Consider the following 18,797-nt stretch of genomic DNA (forward strand, 5'->3'; position numbering starts at 1 on the left):
AAAAAACTCGCCGATAATTCACTATGTGAATAAAGGCAAAACAATAAATATAAAGAGCTTTAGTCAGTATTTGACTTTTTAAATGATAAAATGTATTTGCTGACAATGTCATTGTATCGACCATAGAACTTAAGAAATGTTGACTTTAAACGAGACTGCTGATATTCTTGTTTCATCAGCTTGTTTGTCAATAAGGTACCTCGTTTTAGAAATTGTTCATACGTAGAGCATGCTTAACTCCGTATGCAGGTAATAAAGATATATTGCTATTGCTGCATAAGTAAGGGAAGTTGACGATAGAAAAGTTAAAATCATCACGTTTATCATAGAGCTTAATTGTTAGATTATCATTAACAACCTATTTTTAAGATTTTGCACAAAGTCTAATAAAAAGGCGCAATTGCTACCCATGGGAATTCCAATAGATTGTTGGAAGACCTGGTCTCCAAAAACATCATTGATATTGTTTATCGGAAACTCAAGCATCTTTTTCATGTCACCTTCAGAGAACTTCTGTGTACAATCAGAATACTTTTAACAACATGGTTTTACAAATGACCAATTACAAGGAAAATTAATTTTCAAGTTCAATTCTTATTGCAAAGCAGCTGTCAATTATATCGAAAAACATGGACTTTAATATATCGTGGAGAATGGTTGTGTATTAAGTTCAAAACTCAAAATTTTTGCAAGCTGTTGATTTGGGTAAAATCTTGTGATCTCAAATTGTCCAAAAGTTCCTTGGAATTTATAAGTATCCACATGTGATTTACACCACTCCTTGAATTGTTGCACATTACTCTTGAAGTTTCTCCTTCACTACTGTTAATATCTAAGTGGGGAGTAAAAAAAGGGCTTGATCGAAAACAAAATAAGGATATGTAATTGAACCTATTTCCCAGTCTTTCGCTTAATTCGCAGTAAATATTGATATAAATTATTATATTAAAGATTTAAAGTAGCATAATAAATATTCGATTCTAATTATAAAGGAAAAAAAGATCCGAGGTTTGAAATCAAACTTCATAAAGAAACCCTTTTTATGTTTACAGCTCATTTGCATGATCTATGGCTACATGTATTCTTTTTAATCTCTCATATAAAACATATTAGCGTACATATTTTCTTGTACTTGATACATGTACTCATCTGATCTTGCTTATCATCAAATAAAAGGAAAAAATAATATACCAAGAACAAAAGACAAGGAAAAAAACAGACCACGAGTAAGTTTTTAAGATAAAAAAAATTAAAAAGTATATATTAAAACAGAAAAACAATTTTTATATCAAAGAAAAATTGTACCAAAAATCTGAAATATGCTACGAAAAATGGTTATAACTATGATTTAATCAAGTGTTATACATCTAAGAAAATATTTTTGCGCATGTTTTTTTTAAAAAGAAATAGTTATTTTAACTTTTTTAAAATTTCATCATAAAAAACTGTTACTGCTTACAGATAACGCAAATGATTTTAAAAATATATACAATTTTAAAAAAATTCTTATGATTAAAATGTAAAGGATCATGCAAAAAGGTGACTTAAATTTTCTAATTTCAAGGAAAGCAGGGATTTGGATCTCCAAGATAATTAGTGATGCGATTTGGTTGGAAACAAGGTTTTCTGTCGATTTTCGTGACCTGCAAAGAAAGAAAAGTAAATTAAAAAGAGCATAAACATAGAAAATCTCAACTACTTTTTCTTTATTATTTTCTTTCGTAGATCTTAGCTACTCTTAACATAAATAGTAACCAAGCGAAATATTGAAATTGAAATAATCTCATTTGTGCGGAAAAAATCTTGCAAAAAAATACTAGCATTTTTGAAGCACATCTTTGGTGGAATAAAGACTGATGGATCTTTGATTCCTAATGTCATGTTGTAAAAGACGTACAATTGCAGCCCATCTGTGAAGAAAAAGAAACGTAAAATATATTGAATTTGAAGATAATGAAGAAAAAGAAACGTAAAATATATTGAATTTGAAGACAAAAACTCAAAAAATGAAATATATTTACATTTGTGACTTATTCATACGTTATATTTGCCTTTTTTTTAACGTGTGAAATGCGTTAATTTTTCAAACCCAACGGCATGTATGTAATCCACTAAAAGACCCTTTATGACGTCACAGAGAAATTACCACGGCACATCTATAACCTCTTGACCCCGTACCTGTATTTACACAGTTATAAAAACGCTTGCCTTCAGTAGTGTTATATAAAGGAAAACATTTGCAAATGTAAATATATTGAAATATCTTCTGCATTATTTTTTTTAGGCATTCAAGGAAATTCGAGTTTTACCAGGCTGAGGGATTATGGGGGAAGATGCACCAATCTCAACAAAGGTACAGTTGAACCCAAGTCTGTAGAATAATGTGTAATTCTTCTGCCTCAGCATATAGGTGTCCAAACTAATAATTTCGGGAGCAACTCCCATAAAAGTCTTCTGCACAAACTTAGCTTCAGCTGAAGAAAGAAATAAATTGGATAATAAAAAATATTTCATAATTTTCATTCTTGTATCATTTAAGGCGAAAATAAAAAAATCAAGACAATGCGTCCAGAAGAAACTCCTAATCTGAAGACAAAGAACGAGGAGAAATAATGATAAAAGCAATGCCAGTTAACGAAAACTACATTAAGAGGGTAAAAATATAGACCACTTAAATGAAAAAAAATGGAGATAACGAACAGTATTCAAGATTAAAAGTTCATAAAACAATACAAAACAGGAGCAAAGCAAACATGGACCTCTAAAACGTCAGAAGTGGGATCAGGTTTCATAGAGGGGTGAGCATCCCCTGCCAACCGGTCACACGCGCCGTGTGCTCCTTGTCATGATCAGGAAATAATGGAAAAGTCCTTCGTCAATTCAGTGTATAAATAATTCACTAACAATTAGTATTAAAAACGTCAGTCAGCATTTGACTCAATGATAAATTGTAGCAATCTAATTAAAATTAGATCCTTTACGCTCCTTGTATTTTGTTACATGTATGTCCATCATAGAATAAGAAAAGTCTATATTCCCTCTGCTCCAAAATATGTGTTGATTCACAGGACTTTTTGCCTGATTTCTGCATATCATTTTCATATCTTCGGAGAGAGAGAGAGAGAGAGAGAGAGAGAGAGAGAGAGAGAGAGAGTAATGAGTGTAGTATATATTGACCTGGAATACATATATTCTGAAAGGCACCGCTTTTATATACTCTACAAGTATCCCGATTCCAGTTATAGACTTTACCCTAAAAAGAAATTAAATTAATTTTTTTTTTGTTTCATAATGTTTCATAAAATTTCACTTTGGGAACATATATAAACATCTAAATAATAAAAAAAATCATTAACAAATCTAGGTTCATTTCTCATGAGAGAAATATGATAAAATGACTACAGAGTAAGCTTTAAAAATTAAATCGAAAGTCGTATGATATCAACATAATTTTTATAACTGTATTAATATTGGCTTTATCCAACTCGTTGAATGGTACATATTTCCTCTGCAAACCTCGCGATTACTAACGGCATTCCAACTCGTTGGCCATGTGCGAGTATAAAGCAAATATCAAATCACGCAATATAAATATTCATTTGTTGTTCGACTGTAATTGTAGGTAACATTTTAACTGAAAGTGTTTACAGGCGTAAAATGGTCTACAAATTCTAATCCGTACGTTTCCGTTTGCTTTTATTTTTTTCTCCGTTTGGGGGGATGTTTTGAGAAGGCATTTGAGGTATTCTTAAAACCATTCTATATAGGTACGTGAAACTGTTATTGTTATGGATTTATTACAGCATTATGTACATGTAGTTGGTTTGAATATACTTTCCATAGGATATTACTTTCTTTTTGTTTTTAATTAAGTTTAGCTTAATTCTAAAACTTTAAATATTATAACTTTAAATATTTTGAAACATATACTTAAATTCAAGTGATATGTTTTTTATTTATTAGACAATAGCTTATTTGTTTACCTATAATATATTTTAAGAAATAAAAACCTTAACTTACAGCCGGGTAATCTTCTATAATGTTGACTTCATCTCCCTCAGGTGTAGTTAGATAATACTGCGCAAATTTTTGGGATATGGCATCATAGGAAACCATCTATTAAAAACAGTGCATGTATAGCTTGACTTAAAATCAGAAGTGTTTTTAAAAGAAGAAAAAAATTAGGATTGCATTTTTTTCTACAAATTATTTTCTTATAATTTTTTTTACTATACATTTCTTTCATTATTAATTTTGCTGCAATTTTCTGTCCTTAAATTCTTTTTATGTACATTTTGTTATTACTGTTATTAAGATCTTACCATTTGCTGAAATCGTTTTTCCTTTGGGCTCCCTGAGAGTGACGTCATAACGTCCATGAATGACTGGCCCTGGAGGGGTAAACAACACGTAGAGACGGACCTGGGGACTATAGAGAGAGAAACCCCGAGAAGGATAAAGGCAACCATCTCAGAAAAAGTCGACTTTTACGAAATCATATGGTCACAGAATAAATTTAAAATGTGCTTTATTGCTTACAAGGATGGGTTTTAAATATTTCCCTCTGAAATTTATTACGACCTTCTCAAATTTCACGAGGAAGCTCTTTCTTCTTTGTTTAATCATCTTCCGTGATCATTAATTATGACATCTCTCATTAATTTGCCGCAAAAAAGAACTATCGTGCTCAAATCTAATTTGCTGCAGAAAACTGCTTTTGTTGTTTTCTTTTAAGACGGAAAATAGATGACACAAAACATAATTTTTTTTAACAAGAGGTCATTATTAAACAATAAGTATTATGGGATATTTTCTTTATATCCACTAGTACCCTTCTTTTTATTTGATAACGCATTTTTAAAATCTTCGACACTGGTGACGTTTTGGGGATCGCATCTTGACAAGAATCACCGAGGTTTACTCTCCTTGTTTTTCTTTGCAATATTTGAAGAATACAATGAATGGATTGATTGATTATTGTTTAACATCCCTATCGAGAATTTTCCACTCATGTACACCATATACATATACCGATAAAGGGTTCCAAATATTACCAATACTCGGCACTCAGATCCATCAAGGAGCGAGGGATCTTTATCGTGGCACGCCTGCTGTGACATGTGACCTCAATTTTTAAGGTCTCATCCAAAGAACTTTCACCTCAAGAGGCAAGCACATGACAAAGGAACAATTGCTACCTGACCTCCAGATCACAGCGCTAGCGCTCTACCGACTGAGCTACAGTGAATAGTCAAGAAAACAATGAAAATGTTGGAAAATGTGGAAAAAACGAACAGTATTCAAGCTCAAAATCCCATTAATTTTTTAACGAGGCCCGATCTAGTTGAAAATTACGAAAAAGGAATGATGAAAAATTTTAATTCTTGGAAATATACTTGTATGTTTTATGCTTAGAAAAATTAGAATGAAATTTTGTTACCTTGCCTTTATTGTAGTGAAATGGGGGCACTGTCAAGATATGGACCATTTTTCGTGTTTTTATACACAATTACATACTAAAACTATTCAATAAACAAAGAAATTTACAAATTTAAGAAAATACATGATGAAATTCTTTATTTTTCACATATATCATGCAATTTTCATTCTTCTTATAAAACATGAAAAGAAAATTGGAGGTAGCCTTTATTGCAGTGAAAAGGGGGCATGTCAAAACAGAAAATTTGGATTTATTCTATCCAGCTTCGTATTTTATAGGTCGCAATGGGTTTACATAACGCCAACAAACGATTACAATAATGTATTAGTTTCTAAAAAAATTAATAATTCTTACATTATGAAATAATTTTCTAGCCATGCTTTATTTTTCTCTTAACACGCGACGTTGTTATACGTGGAAAAGGGGTAGAGGGAGGAGGAGGGGGGGGGGTAACGGCGACAAAATTGCAATTTTTACTGATATCATGTAATATATAGAAAAATAAAATATTTCGGCGGTTCAATTTAAATGATTTACATTCACTTATTTTACTTTTTAAAACTGAAGATAGCCCATGCATATTTAAGTCCGCAGTAAAAAGAGTGTGCATAAACACTTCAACATGTTCAAAGAGAAAGACTAAAATCGTTTACTTTTAGATGCAGTGTTTGTTTTTTAAACTCACAAACTGAAATAAAACAGAATAAAATTAATGAATCGGTACCAAAAGATTAATCCCTCAAAATTTATTAGGTTCCAAAGTTGTTTATTAATTTGAATATTTAAAAAAAATAATAGAATGCCAGCTTTCAATGCATATTCTATAGAGTTACCAGGTAAGCAAGATCAGCGAATACATTTTAGCGCAATTTGACGTCAATGTAACTGTGACGTTATTGTGTTCAACTGTGACGGCAGTCAAGGGTATTATGACGTGCGTGAGTCGACGCTGCGTTAAAACGTATGCGCAGATCAAGTAGATCGGGCCTCGTTAAGCCATTTTTGAATTCTTTTTGCTTAAAAATAAATTTTTGGAAGGAAAAATTAGAAATTTTAAGAATTATTTTTTCTAATCTAAAAAGATTTTATGGCCAAATTGTCATTAATATTAGATTAAATGGTTGTAAAGCGTAGGTTAGAATCAAGAGTTAGCGTGCGTAGTTTCCGTGCTTTTTGACAAGGTCATTGTATCGACTATAGAACTTACGAAATGATGACTTTAAACAAAACTACCGATATTCAATAATTTACATCGTTATAGAATTTGTTCATATGTAAAACATGCATATGCCCTTGCGTATCGAATACACTGAAAGATATTATCTTCGTATGCAGGTGACAAAGGTATTTTGCTGCAAAAGGAAAGTTAAAGTCATCAGATTAATCATAAAATTTGTTTGTAAGATATTCATTGACGTCTTTTTCTAGTAAAAGATAAAAAAGGGAACAGATATCTCAAACTACAGTCACGTGCAGGTGAAAATATTGTCACGTGATTAATCATGTGACTTAATTCTCTAAATTTTTAAAAATCTACTTCCTGTGATGTGATATCAAGAGGGCAAGGTCATTTTCTTTTTTAATACCGTTTAAAGTGTAAACACGCCGCCATTTTTGACCGAATACTTTTGCTCGTGTCTGTATGTAGAAAGGAAAATTGCAGATTTAAAAGTTAAAATCGTGATGATTTATCATAAAGCTATCGTAAAGCTTGGTTGTTAGATTACTTTTAATAAACATGTTTGTAAGACTCGACTCTGTGGTATCTTTTATTTAAAACTAATCGCAAAATATCAATTAAGGACAGACGAGACGTTCCTTAATAAAAGAAAATTTTTTGAAGTATTGCTACTTAAACATGTTTACTCACAAAAATTGAGGTACCGTACCAGGCATTTCTGTAAGATACCAGGGGTAGTTTTCCTTATATAATCCTTTTGGGAAGAAAAATAATTTTCAAATTTCAAATTTTTGGGGGTTTGGATTTTGTAAAAAAGTTTAGAAACCGGTTTAGAAATCAAGATGTTATTAAGATTTTGAATATTTTTCATACATTACGAAGATATACAAAACATATATTAAAGAACGTCACGTCTGACCTTAAAATAAGAATTAAATGACACATATGGAGATAAAGAACAGTTTCAAGTTCAAAAGTCTATAAAACAATACAAAACAGGAGCAGAGTGAACACTTAAACATCAGAGTTGGGATCAGGTGCCATGGAGGATTGGCATCCCAAGCCGACCGGTCACACCCACGATGTACTCCTTGTCCTGATCGGGAAATCCGTCGTATAAATAATAGACAAACAATTTCTATGAAAAAATGGTAAATTGTAGTTGCTGAAGAGGTCATAATATCACATAGACTCATAGAACTCACGAAATAATGACTTTAAACGAGCCTGCTTAAATTCTTGTTTCATTAACTTGTTTGTTAATAATTTACCTCGTTGTAGAGATTGTTCATACGTAGAGCATGCTCTTGGCATGGGTATCTGATAAACTGAGATAGGTAAACTCTAAATCTGTATGCAGGTGATGAAGGCATATTGCTGCATATTGCTGCATAAGTAAGGGAAGTTGACGATAGAAAAGTTAAAGTCATCACGTTTGTCATAGAGCTTGCTTGTTAGATTATCATTAACGTCTTTTTCAAGTAAAAACGTCGTCAATATATCTAAATGTCGAGTTGAAGGCCACAGCAAGTGTTTATTTTCTTTTCACGCATAAGATGTTCCACAAATTTTGCTTCATATGAACATACATGTCCAAGAACCAATTCGACGTCGATTTCGACGATATTGGCAATATTATGTCGATATCGTATCGATATTGATCCTGACCAGCATTATTAATTGGAAATAATACATATAAGAGACTTGGTGCTATGTCGATGTCGCCGATATCAACAATACCATGATGATACGTATCGATATCGATCCTATATGTATTTTATACAATGCATTTTCACAATTAGGTATAATATAATTTTATAAGACAAGTGTCGTCGATATTGATTAATCAATTACATGTATATGAAAATGAATTAGGATGATAAACAAAGGGTTTGGGGTAGTTATTGTTTTGAATAAGGTTTGGAATAAGATGTTGGGTTAGGGTGAAAGTTGTAAAATATGTTTTAACAATCATGATTCAATATAAGAAGGAGTAAAAAAAAACTTTATTACCAAAGAATGATATAAATTTTGGGAATTTGTTAAAAAGTATGAAATGGTTTGCGGTATGATTGAATGGACTTTAAGTTGTATACAAAAATATATCTTACGTTCATCCTAAATAACCAAAATAGCATTTTCGGACACATATGGTTTTGGAAAAATGTATATTATGTTAAGTTGCTTCGTTAATTAATTTTAATTTTAACATTATGTACAGGAAAGGGAAATAGATTTCTAACAATTTCAAGGGAAACAGGGATTTGGATGTCCAAGATAATTAATGAAGTGATTTGGCTGGAAACAAGGTTTTCTGTCGATGTTTGTGACCTGCAAAGAGATTAATATAAAAGAGTATAAAATAGAAAATCTAAACTACTAGAAATATAAGATACTGTTGATAACAGATGAAATATAGTTGCTTTCCCTTATTATGCACTCACGCAGACCTTGACAAATTTAACATTTCATACAACAAAAACATAGCATCGGAAGGGGAATAGCCCCTTCACTTTTCCCAAACATAATATTTTATCTTTTTTAAAGATCCCTATCCCTTTGTTGCAGTAAAGTTAAATAAGGGTAATGTGGAAAATTTTGTACCGAAAAAATTACACCCTCCTCGTCACCATCGCACTAACCCCGTACGAATGAGGATTTTCGATTTTATACAATTTTTTTCAGTTGATTTTTTATTGTCTAGCTGCTCCCCCTTTAGCCACTTTCAAAAGCAATGCTACGTCACAATTAAAACCAATTAAAGTATATTTTAATATTTTCATGTAAACGAAAAATGTCTGCAAGCAATAAAACAATTCTCACATTTTTGAAGCACATCTTTGGTGGAATAAAGACAGATCGATCTTTTATTCCCATTGTCGTGTTGTAAAAGACGTACAACAGCTGCACATCTGTGAAGAAAAGGAATCATAAAATATAATGAATTGTAAAAACGATTGTTGTTTTTTTTCATTTTTTGTTTACGTCATTTAAGGAAAGTTGTACCAGTTTGAGGAATCTTTGACGAAAATCCTCCCATTTCAACATAGGTACAGTTTAATCCAACTCTGTAGAAAAATGTGAAATTATTCTGCGAAATCATATAGGTGTCCAAGTTAATAATGACAGGAGACACTCCCATGAAAGTCTTTTGTACAGGTTTAGCTTCAGCTGAAAAACGCAAGTTGTTGCAAGTATATTTCATTATTTCATTCGCTTATCTTCATGACAAGAAGATACAATTTATAAAGGCAATAAAACTAGGTTGAACGAACAATGATTAATCTCATAAATACACATAAATTAACGTAAATATTGCAAAAACAATTGGACTTCTGCAAACATGACGGGATTAGCTGCCTAAAAGGATAACAACCCCTGTCACCAATCACACCAGCCATTAGCGTTATGTATTGATTAGAATTCCCCAGTCAAATCCTTTACAAAAACCATAAAAATAAATGGTATGAAAGATGTCAGATAAAATACAAGTAACCAATAGGATGTATTTTACAAGCAAGGCCACGCTAACAACGGTAGAATTTGTGAGAAGCTGAATTGGATTGTTGAAATCATTGTTACATTTATGTGTCAATAACTAGCCTCGGTTAAAAAACAGATCTATTTAAAGCCTGATCATTCGTATTGTAGGGGTGGAGGTAAAAAGACTATTTTCTTTCGACAACTCTCCATTATAATGTAGATATTTCCCATTTTAACATTGAAAGAAGGTTTATGTTTCGGAGAAGAGTTGAAACACAATAGCATTCTCTACATACGAGCAATTTCTTAAACAAGGAAAACTATCGCCAAAAAAGTTAATGATACGAGGACTACAACAGTCTTGATTGAGTGCAACTTTTCGCAAATTCTGTGGTCATTTAATGATTTTTGGGCTTATTTTTATTGAAATTTTTAACGTATTTTCCCATTTTTATCTTTAAGGGTCACAGGCTAAGTGACTGGTCGACAGGCCATATTTACTCCTCTATGGTACCTGATCCCATCTCTTATTTGCGGTCAGTATTTCCTCTATTCCATCTTCGTAATGTTTGAAAGGATTTTTAAAGTTCATTTTGGCATATTATATTAAATACCAAAAGCAATGGTTAAACAGTTTCTGTGCAGAGTATCTTGTATTATACTTCTCAGGTTGTTTTTGTTTTTTTCTCATTATTGAAAAACAAATACGCATTATACACACACACATACAGAGAGAGAGAGAGAGAGAGAGAGAGAGAGAGAGAGAGAGAGAGAGAGAGAGAGAGAGAGAGAGAGTAATGTAAGTAAAACAGATTAAATTAGTTTAAGCTTAGAATGTATATTGACCTGGAATACATATATTGTTAAAGGCACCACTCGGAGATACATGACAAGTAGTTCGATTCCAGTTATATAGCTTGCCCTGAAAAACAAAAGCATATACAAATTTTTCTTTTGTTTCATTATATCTCACAATTCATGAAATATTTCTATGGAAATAATACACTGTATTAATTTTTTATTATATAAGATGTTTTCATTTTCATTTTTCATTTAAGGTAAGTCACTTCTCAAATTTGCTAAATCAAGGATTTTTTGGGAAGTATATTTTGGATAAGTACTCAAATAGTATTACTCAAAATCGCAAAGAAAATAGGGGGTCAGTGTGCATCTTACTAAGGTACAATTAAATTGACCTTTTTGCACTTAAATTTTAACTCTTTGATTTATTACTTTATCTCTAATTTTATTTTATCAGATGTTACTACATTAACAAATTTAATCTTTTTTTTACATAAAATAGTTTGAACAATATTTACTGTAAACCAACTTTTATTCGCGTGCGAGAAATTTTCGCGAAGTTCGCGAGTGCCTCATTATCGCGAATATTTCTCTCCGCGAACCGGTCCTTCTAGTATATTTGTCTATTGAAAACAGATGCAAAAAGGCTTGATCGCGAAAATTCATCGTCGCCAACTAGTTTAACCCTGGTAAATCGCGAAATAAAGTCGTCGCGAATAAAAGTTGGTTTACAGTATCAATTTTTACATTCGCTGTGTTTTTCTTCTAAACCAACTGTGAAATTGATTTGAAAACCATTTTCGTGTATACTCACTCGTAGAAATATATTCGAAGAAACGTGCGTTTACGTGACGTCACAATGAGGCTGCAGCGACGTTAGAAAAATGCAACGATAGAGGAAAACGAGAAATTCAAATATTGATTATATTTTAGTTGCTCCCAAACATGTAAAATGTAAATATAAGGATTTTTTTAAGTTTAGTGTGAATTATTGGTGTGAGAATCACACAGACTTGCACGTAGGCATATTTTTATGCCTACGTGACAAGTCTGTGTGATTCACACACCAATAACTCAAACAAAACTTAAAAACATTCCTTAATTGAACAAATCTTGCAAATTAATGCGTGTTTATTATTGTGTGACCTTTTTGCACTAAAAATAACATATTTGGGGTATTAAAAAACTAGATAGGCAATAAAATATTTTCTTATATCAAGCTTCTTAGGAGTTAAGTGTTGATCAGTCAGAAGTATAGAGTATTTTAAAATAATGAAAGAAAAAGTTGGGGTCAGTGATGTTAATTTTGAAATATTGGTCAAAATATGTGATTTTCAGGCAAAAAATGGTGTAAATTTTATCTTGACTTTTTTAATATATCTTCATTTCTTGGCAAAGTTTGTTGAGAGAAGGTGTAAAACTTGTTCTAAATATATAAATTAAGACCTATATTAAATATTCCTGCAAAATCATAACGGAAAATATTCTCCGAGTAAAAGTATGTGAGGCTAAAGTTTTAAGACATTAAATTAAATAAATGTGCAGATTTGAGGAAATTTCTGCTGAATATCCTTCCACCACAAGAAATAGTCCCTCATAAATCTTGCTTCTTCGCAGATTTTTAAGCAGTTTTTTCGATGAATGTTAAAAACTATACATTGTTGAATATAAATATTTTATAAGAATTGAATTTTGATAAATAATTTTTAAGTAAGAGTTTCTGCGTGCACTTTTCTAAAAAGCTGACGAGTGACATACCTTAAAGGCCTTTGCTCAATATAGTGAGAGGTTCTACGTTCATTTTTAATGAGAGAATGGGAATAATACATATCATTTATCCTTTATATCGCTACATTGATATATTTTTCTGTAAAAAAAATTAACATCAATCTTTTTACTGAGCAATCAAAAAAATCAATATTAAGTTAGTCAATGAGATGTTAAAAAGATGACGGACTGTGACGTCATTCACAACAGGCCTAGCGGGTGTGACCAGTCGACAGAGAATGCTCACTCCTTCATGGCACCTGATCACATCTCTGATGTTCCAGAGGTCTGTGTTTTCTCTGCTCCTATTTTCTATTGTTTATTGGACCATTGTTCTTGATTACTGTTCGTTATTTACATATGTTTCATAAAACCTATCATTTATTCATATGCTGACTGACATTTTATTGCGAATTTTTAGGCCATTATTTACACACTAAATTTTGTAAGGATTTTCCTTCCCCCTGTATTTCTTTTCATAACAAGAAACACACCACAAGTGCGACTGATCGGCAGGGGATACTCACTCGTACCTGGCACCTGATCCCACCACTGGTTTGTGTTTTTGTCCGTGTTTGCTCTGCTCCCGATCCGAATTGTTTAAATAGTCTTAAAGTTCAAATATCGTTCATAATCTCCATCTTGATATATTTTTCATATCAATTCTCAAAACCATTCTCTAGGGACTTGAAATCATTTTTGTCATGGGTTCATTGGCATATATGGTTGGTTTGCATAATTGTTCATAAGGTATTATTTCCTTAAATCATTAATATACCAGAGATACAAATACATCGGTATAGCGACAAATTTTGGAATCTAATTTTTTTGGAAAAGAAAAATCTTCGCTGTTAGTTTTCGTATTTGAAGTCTTTTTTCAGTTTAATTTTATGAGAGTTGTGACTCTTTGATTGCTACAGTGATATTTACTTTATCTGATGTTTTTTACTAAGTGAACCATTTCATAGAAAGATGATGTAAATCTATACACAGAAATATACACAGAAAAACGCTAGTTTAAGTGACATACCAATGAAAATACTGAAATATATCAAAAATAGGCCAACAAAAAGTTAAAGTAATGAGTGTACAAATGTAGGTTTTGAATTTGAATACAAGGAATGTTTTAAATTGCCTGGGTTCAACTGTGTTTAAATCACACAGGTTTCCTCTCGAATTGTATAATTTCTATGACGCGGAAGAGTTTAAAATAATCCTTCAATGTTTTTCAAAATTATACTTTATTGAAAAGCGTGAAAGGTACATCGTTTATCTTGTAGGAAATAGCTAATATTATCTAACCATGATATAATAAGAAATAAGAACCTTTTAACTTACTGCTGCGAAATCTTGTATAATGTTGACTTCGTATCCCTCAGGCTGAGTAAGATAAATACTTGCGATTTTATGGGATTTGGCATCATAGGAAAACATCTATGACAAACAGTGCGGTTGTTGTACATTAGATTGTATTAGAATCATAATTGTAAATATATTAAGAAATATTAACCGTATAACTCATTGAAAATACATTTCTCTGCAATTATCTTATTATAAAGTTTATACTATGCATGTCTTTATATCTAATTTTACCGAAATATTTACGTTTTACTGTCTTTAACGTCACAGTATGTATACATCATAATTAGTACTGTTTTCAACTTACCATTTGCTTAAATCTTTTTTCCTGTGGACTCCCCGAGAGTGACGTCATAACGTCCATGTATGTCTGGACCTGGAGGGGCAGACAACAATTGGAGACGACCCCGGGGACTACAGACAAGGACACTCCGACAAGAAGGAGGTAGGCGATCATCTTGGTGTCTAGAAGTATGACTAAAAAACTCTGCAGAAATGAATTAATAAGCCTATGATCACAGAATAAGTAAGCCATGTGTCACCCTGGCAAATTTGTTGAGGAAGTTCCTTCTTTTTTTTTTTCATCATCTTCCGTGATCGAAAAGAAAAAAATAATTTGATAAAGTACTAAATTTTGGAGAACCATTGATTTGGTTCAACAAATGAAAGATATGGAGATAACGAACAGTATTCAATCTCATAGTCCGTAAAACAATACAAAATAGAAGCAGAGCAAACAAAGACTTGTGAAACATCAGAGGTGGGATTATTTGATGTTGAAAATTTTACTTGTTGTAACGTGATGAATTTGATGATGAAAAATGTATTTTGATTTTCAAGAGGTCTTTAACTTACTAACTTGTACTCTTAGTCTGATAAATTAAACATTAAAATACCTATGGCCGGTTGGGTACCTATCGCTCAGGTTATGTACAACTCAGCCGTTAATCTGGGGATCAGGTAAGTTACTTGAGACGTAAATCTGCTGAACGCTATATAACTTAAAGGGCTAACCTAATCTTGACTTACTAAAATAAAAATGCTGAGGGCTTGTAAGAATTACGAATTTTCCAGTACTTTCAAACAAGTTTAAATATAATTAGTGGAATCCCTCAAGGATATATTTTGAAAACAAAATTATATGTTGATCGTAATTGTTAATTAAAAATACAGGGAAAAAATGCGATACACTTAAATTTAAACCACGCGCTCACGGGATCTATTATCAAAACTCAAACAATAAAAAGATATGAAATCACAAAAAGATCACAGCTTTTGCAAACGGCTGAAGAGAGTGAAAAGGGGGAGATCGAGGGGTCTTAGGAATAGTTAAATTAGAAACAATAACAAAACTTAAAGTAGAGGTAAATAATGAAGGAACAATGTATATATTTGAATTTTTTGAATTTGAAATAAGATGCTACCTTTTCTAGATCTGAAGTAATCAAGCCTTTAGTACCTAATTATTCATAAGTTTCAATTAACATACAACTAATGTAACATGAGGATAATTTGGGAGCGGTTCATATAGCATGTAATCCATTGAAACATTATTCATAAATATGAGTTTGTTGTCATTTAATCAAAGAAGGATATGGAGATAACGAACAGTATTCAGTGTCAAAGTCTATAAAACAATACAAAATAAAAGCAGAGCAAATACAGACCCCCGAAACATTAGAGGTAGGATCAGGTGTCATGGAGTATTGAGCATCCCCTGCCGACCGGTCACACCCGCTGCTCCTTGTCATGATCAGGAAATAACGTAAAAAAATCGTTGTCAATTCAGGGTATAAATAATGGACTAACAAAAAGTGATATGTAAATTTAAATGGAATCTGTTTGACGCGATTGAATAACAACGATCTCTGTCCAGTACCTTATACTATTTAAACATCAGTCACAAAGAGAGTCAGCTGAAACAAAACTAGTTAGTATAAAACATTCCTCCAGAAATATATAGGACTTGGCAAACATACCTTTGTCATTCCTATTCTTTGAAAGTAATAAAAATATTTTTGCAATTATGAGAGATAATATTTCTCAAGGTGTAAAATATTTAACTATTGTGTCTAATTAATATTTTTATTTAATACCTATAATTTGATTTTAAAAAGATTAATATCATTTATGATTTGCGGGGGGAAAAACTTACTCAATGGAAGGATGGCTTGCATAAAACAATTATGAAAGCTCCGAATTTGTGCGAATTGTTAAATGATTTCTGGAGCATTCAGGAACAAGGAAGAATAGAAAATTGTGTTTATAAAACAGGATGAATATCTTTTGAAAATGTTTTTGACACGCTTGATATTTTTTGTGTAAATGTTTAGCCCTGTTTGTGCACTCTATTTACCAGGAAACCTTTGAATGAATCGAAATGATTTCCCTGCTTTACTGTCACTAGTATGGTACACGACAACTTTTGGTTTATAGTGAAACATAAACTATCAGGAACTATCACATATAATAATTTGACCGTTTTATTTTCATGATAAACTTATACAATGTATTATAGTTTGAAATTTTATAAAAGAATTACAAAGATTTTTTTTTTATTTTTACAAAATACACAAGAAAACAAAATTCAAATGGTATTTACGATTTTACTCTGATCACCGCAATGCCCTGTCTGATCTTTAAACGTCTGACCTGTTCTCTCCCAGCTTCCAACAATTTATATTGGGGTAGGCGTAGTGACTTATGTAATTAAAAAAAAGACTTTTTCATAGAATCGATAATTGTTTCATCAATAATCGTGGATATCATTTAAATATTTCGTCATTTGTATAAGCAAACTTCTTTTGTGAAAAAAAAACAAAACATTCTGATTCTACATTGAAGTAGTACCCCGGTCCGTGTAACACTTAACAATTCAAATTTCTTCAATGTTTTTGAGTTTAAGAATGTTAATATATTAGTTCAAATTAAAAAAAAACTCAAACTGATTTTGTATATTGAAATTTAACATGATAGTTCAAAAATAAAAGTTTTCAAACTTCCAAACAGGTTTTGAAATTTTAATATTTTCGATTTTTACCTTAAAAAATCAAAATTCAAATTTCCAAAAATTTTTTTTGTAATTTAAACGTTTGAGGTTTTAGACTACCGTTTGTCCAGGAAGTTTACATTTAACAATCTATAGTTCAGTAATATTTGTCGTTTTTTGATTATTTGAAATTAGCTTCAAACTTTTAAAATCAAACTTTGAAACGGTTGAGATTTGTAGGAATTTATTCAAATGTTTTAATTTCAAATAACCTAAACACATTGAGTTTTAGAATTTTACTTAAAATATCCAAAATATCAAATTTCAAAAACCGTTTTGAATTTTGAATATCAGTTCAATATTCTAACTATCTAAAAGATCTTTTATTTAACCAAAAGTGTTTTTGTAAAATTTTCAAAATTCGAAAAGGTTTGGAATTTGATATTTTGGATATTTGAAGTAAATAGCTAAAAAAAAGTGATTTGGTTATTTGAATGTTTGAATCAAAATTCTAAATTTCAAAAAATCTTAAACGTTTTGAAAGTTGAAATTTAGAGGTTTGAAGTAAAGTTTCAAATATCAAAAGTCGTAAAACTGCACTAAACTGAAGCGTAAACTTTCAAATCAAACGGTAGATTAAAAACTCAAAAGTTTAAAATACAAAATTTGTTTTTGAAATTAGAGATTTGAATGTTTAAGGTAAAAATCTAAAAATTTAAAATTCCAAAACCTGTCTTGAAATTTGAAAATTTAGGATTTTAAACTTAAATATAAAATTTCAATATACCAAATAAGTATGAAGTTTTTAAATTTAGAGATTTAAACCATTATATTAACATTCCAAAACTCGAAATCATTTTACAAATTTGAATTGTTAAGTATTACACGGACCGTACTCCGAAGTTGATTGTAAAAAGACGATTAAGTTTTCATTGACAACATGTATTTAATCTTTGGATACAAGGTCTCCGATTAATCTAATGTAAAAAAAAAACAAACATTGGTACCTATTGTATCCTGTTGTTTATAAGCTTTAAAAAACTTCTATATTCAAAAGATTTCTCATGTTGAAGCCTCTGATTCAAATTCAATCAATTAACAATTTTTGACTTTGATTTGAGATATGCCATCTAACTCGATATGCAAGACAGCGCATAGTTTGACACATCTGTTTTTGTATAAATGTTTTACTCCATGGTACCTGATCCCACCTTTGATGTTTTGGAAGTCCATGTGTGCTCCGCTCCTATTTTGTGATGATTAACTGGATTTTTGAGATCGAATACTGTTCGTTATCTCCACATATCCTATTTACTTCAAAATGACATTGATGGCAAAATATCAACAAAACTTCATGATAAATGAGATAAATATAGGATCTTCCATGGTTTGTAGTTGGAAATGATTTTTATCCAACGAGTTGTGTGATTTTTATTCCCGAGCCTTGGCGAGGGTATAAAAACACACAACAAGTTGGATAAAATCATATCCAACTACAAATCATGGGAGATTCTTTTTATCCCATTTTTAATACTTCACAGCCGATTTTTTAAACTGTTTTATAGGGACTCTGCTATATTTTACTTCATCACACTACCTTAAAAACCATTGTGACGTCATAACTGCACTTAAGTGTGGGATATGAAAACGATATCCCTTGAGCTATATCCACGGGATTTAGGGGTTAACATGGGATAATGTCAGATTTTCTATCGTCAACTTTCCTATTTTATGTAGCAATTTACATTAATCACCTGAATATGTACATGGTTTATGCC

The 18,797-nt window shown here is 31.2% G+C and overlaps 3 protein-coding genes across 6 annotated transcripts in view; all 3 read right to left on the reverse strand.

Annotated features, from left to right (window-relative positions):
• Window positions 1–18,797, reverse strand: part of LOC134235884 (uncharacterized) — a 76,182-nt gene that overhangs the window by 454 nt on the left and 56,931 nt on the right. The gene's annotated exons all lie outside the window — the stretch shown is intronic.
• Window positions 1,594–4,824, reverse strand: LOC134235870 (uncharacterized). Its single transcript, XM_062718032.1, has 6 exons — window positions 4,323–4,824; window positions 4,021–4,116; window positions 3,178–3,253; window positions 2,310–2,474; window positions 1,818–1,910; window positions 1,594–1,643 (listed from the first exon to the last, which is right to left on the reverse strand). The coding sequence occupies exons 1-6, from the start codon at window positions 4,467–4,469 to the stop codon at window positions 1,594–1,596; spliced, it is 627 nt and encodes a 208-aa protein (XP_062574016.1). The 5' UTR covers window positions 4,470–4,824.
• LOC134235881 (uncharacterized) overlaps window positions 8,671–18,797 on the reverse strand; it is a 34,150-nt gene continuing 24,023 nt past the window's right edge. The window contains exons 1-7 of one of the 3 annotated variants that reach the window (XM_062718050.1): window positions 16,186–16,206; window positions 14,338–14,517; window positions 14,010–14,105; window positions 10,950–11,025; window positions 9,627–9,791; window positions 9,444–9,532; window positions 8,682–8,951 (exon numbers count right to left, since the gene is read on the reverse strand). In XM_062718050.1, coding sequence (XP_062574034.1) covers window positions 8,868–8,951; window positions 9,444–9,532; window positions 9,627–9,791; window positions 10,950–11,025; window positions 14,010–14,105; window positions 14,338–14,487 — 660 coding nt within the window. In that variant the 5' untranslated portion in view covers window positions 14,488–14,517; window positions 16,186–16,206 and the 3' untranslated portion in view covers window positions 8,682–8,867. Of the gene's footprint in view, window positions 8,952–9,443; window positions 9,533–9,626; window positions 9,792–10,949; window positions 11,026–14,009; window positions 14,106–14,337; window positions 14,518–16,185; window positions 16,207–18,797 lie in introns of those variants that run through there. The other 2 variants (XM_062718045.1, XM_062718048.1) reach the window with 2 other exon arrangements.

The sequence above is a fragment of the Saccostrea cucullata genome, unplaced genomic scaffold (genome assembly GCF_032062105.1).
Source record: "Saccostrea cucullata isolate Sc308-1 unplaced genomic scaffold, CSIRO_AGI_Scuc_v1 ctg337, whole genome shotgun sequence".
Classification (NCBI taxonomy): Eukaryota; Metazoa; Mollusca; class Bivalvia; order Ostreida; family Ostreidae; genus Saccostrea; species Saccostrea cuccullata.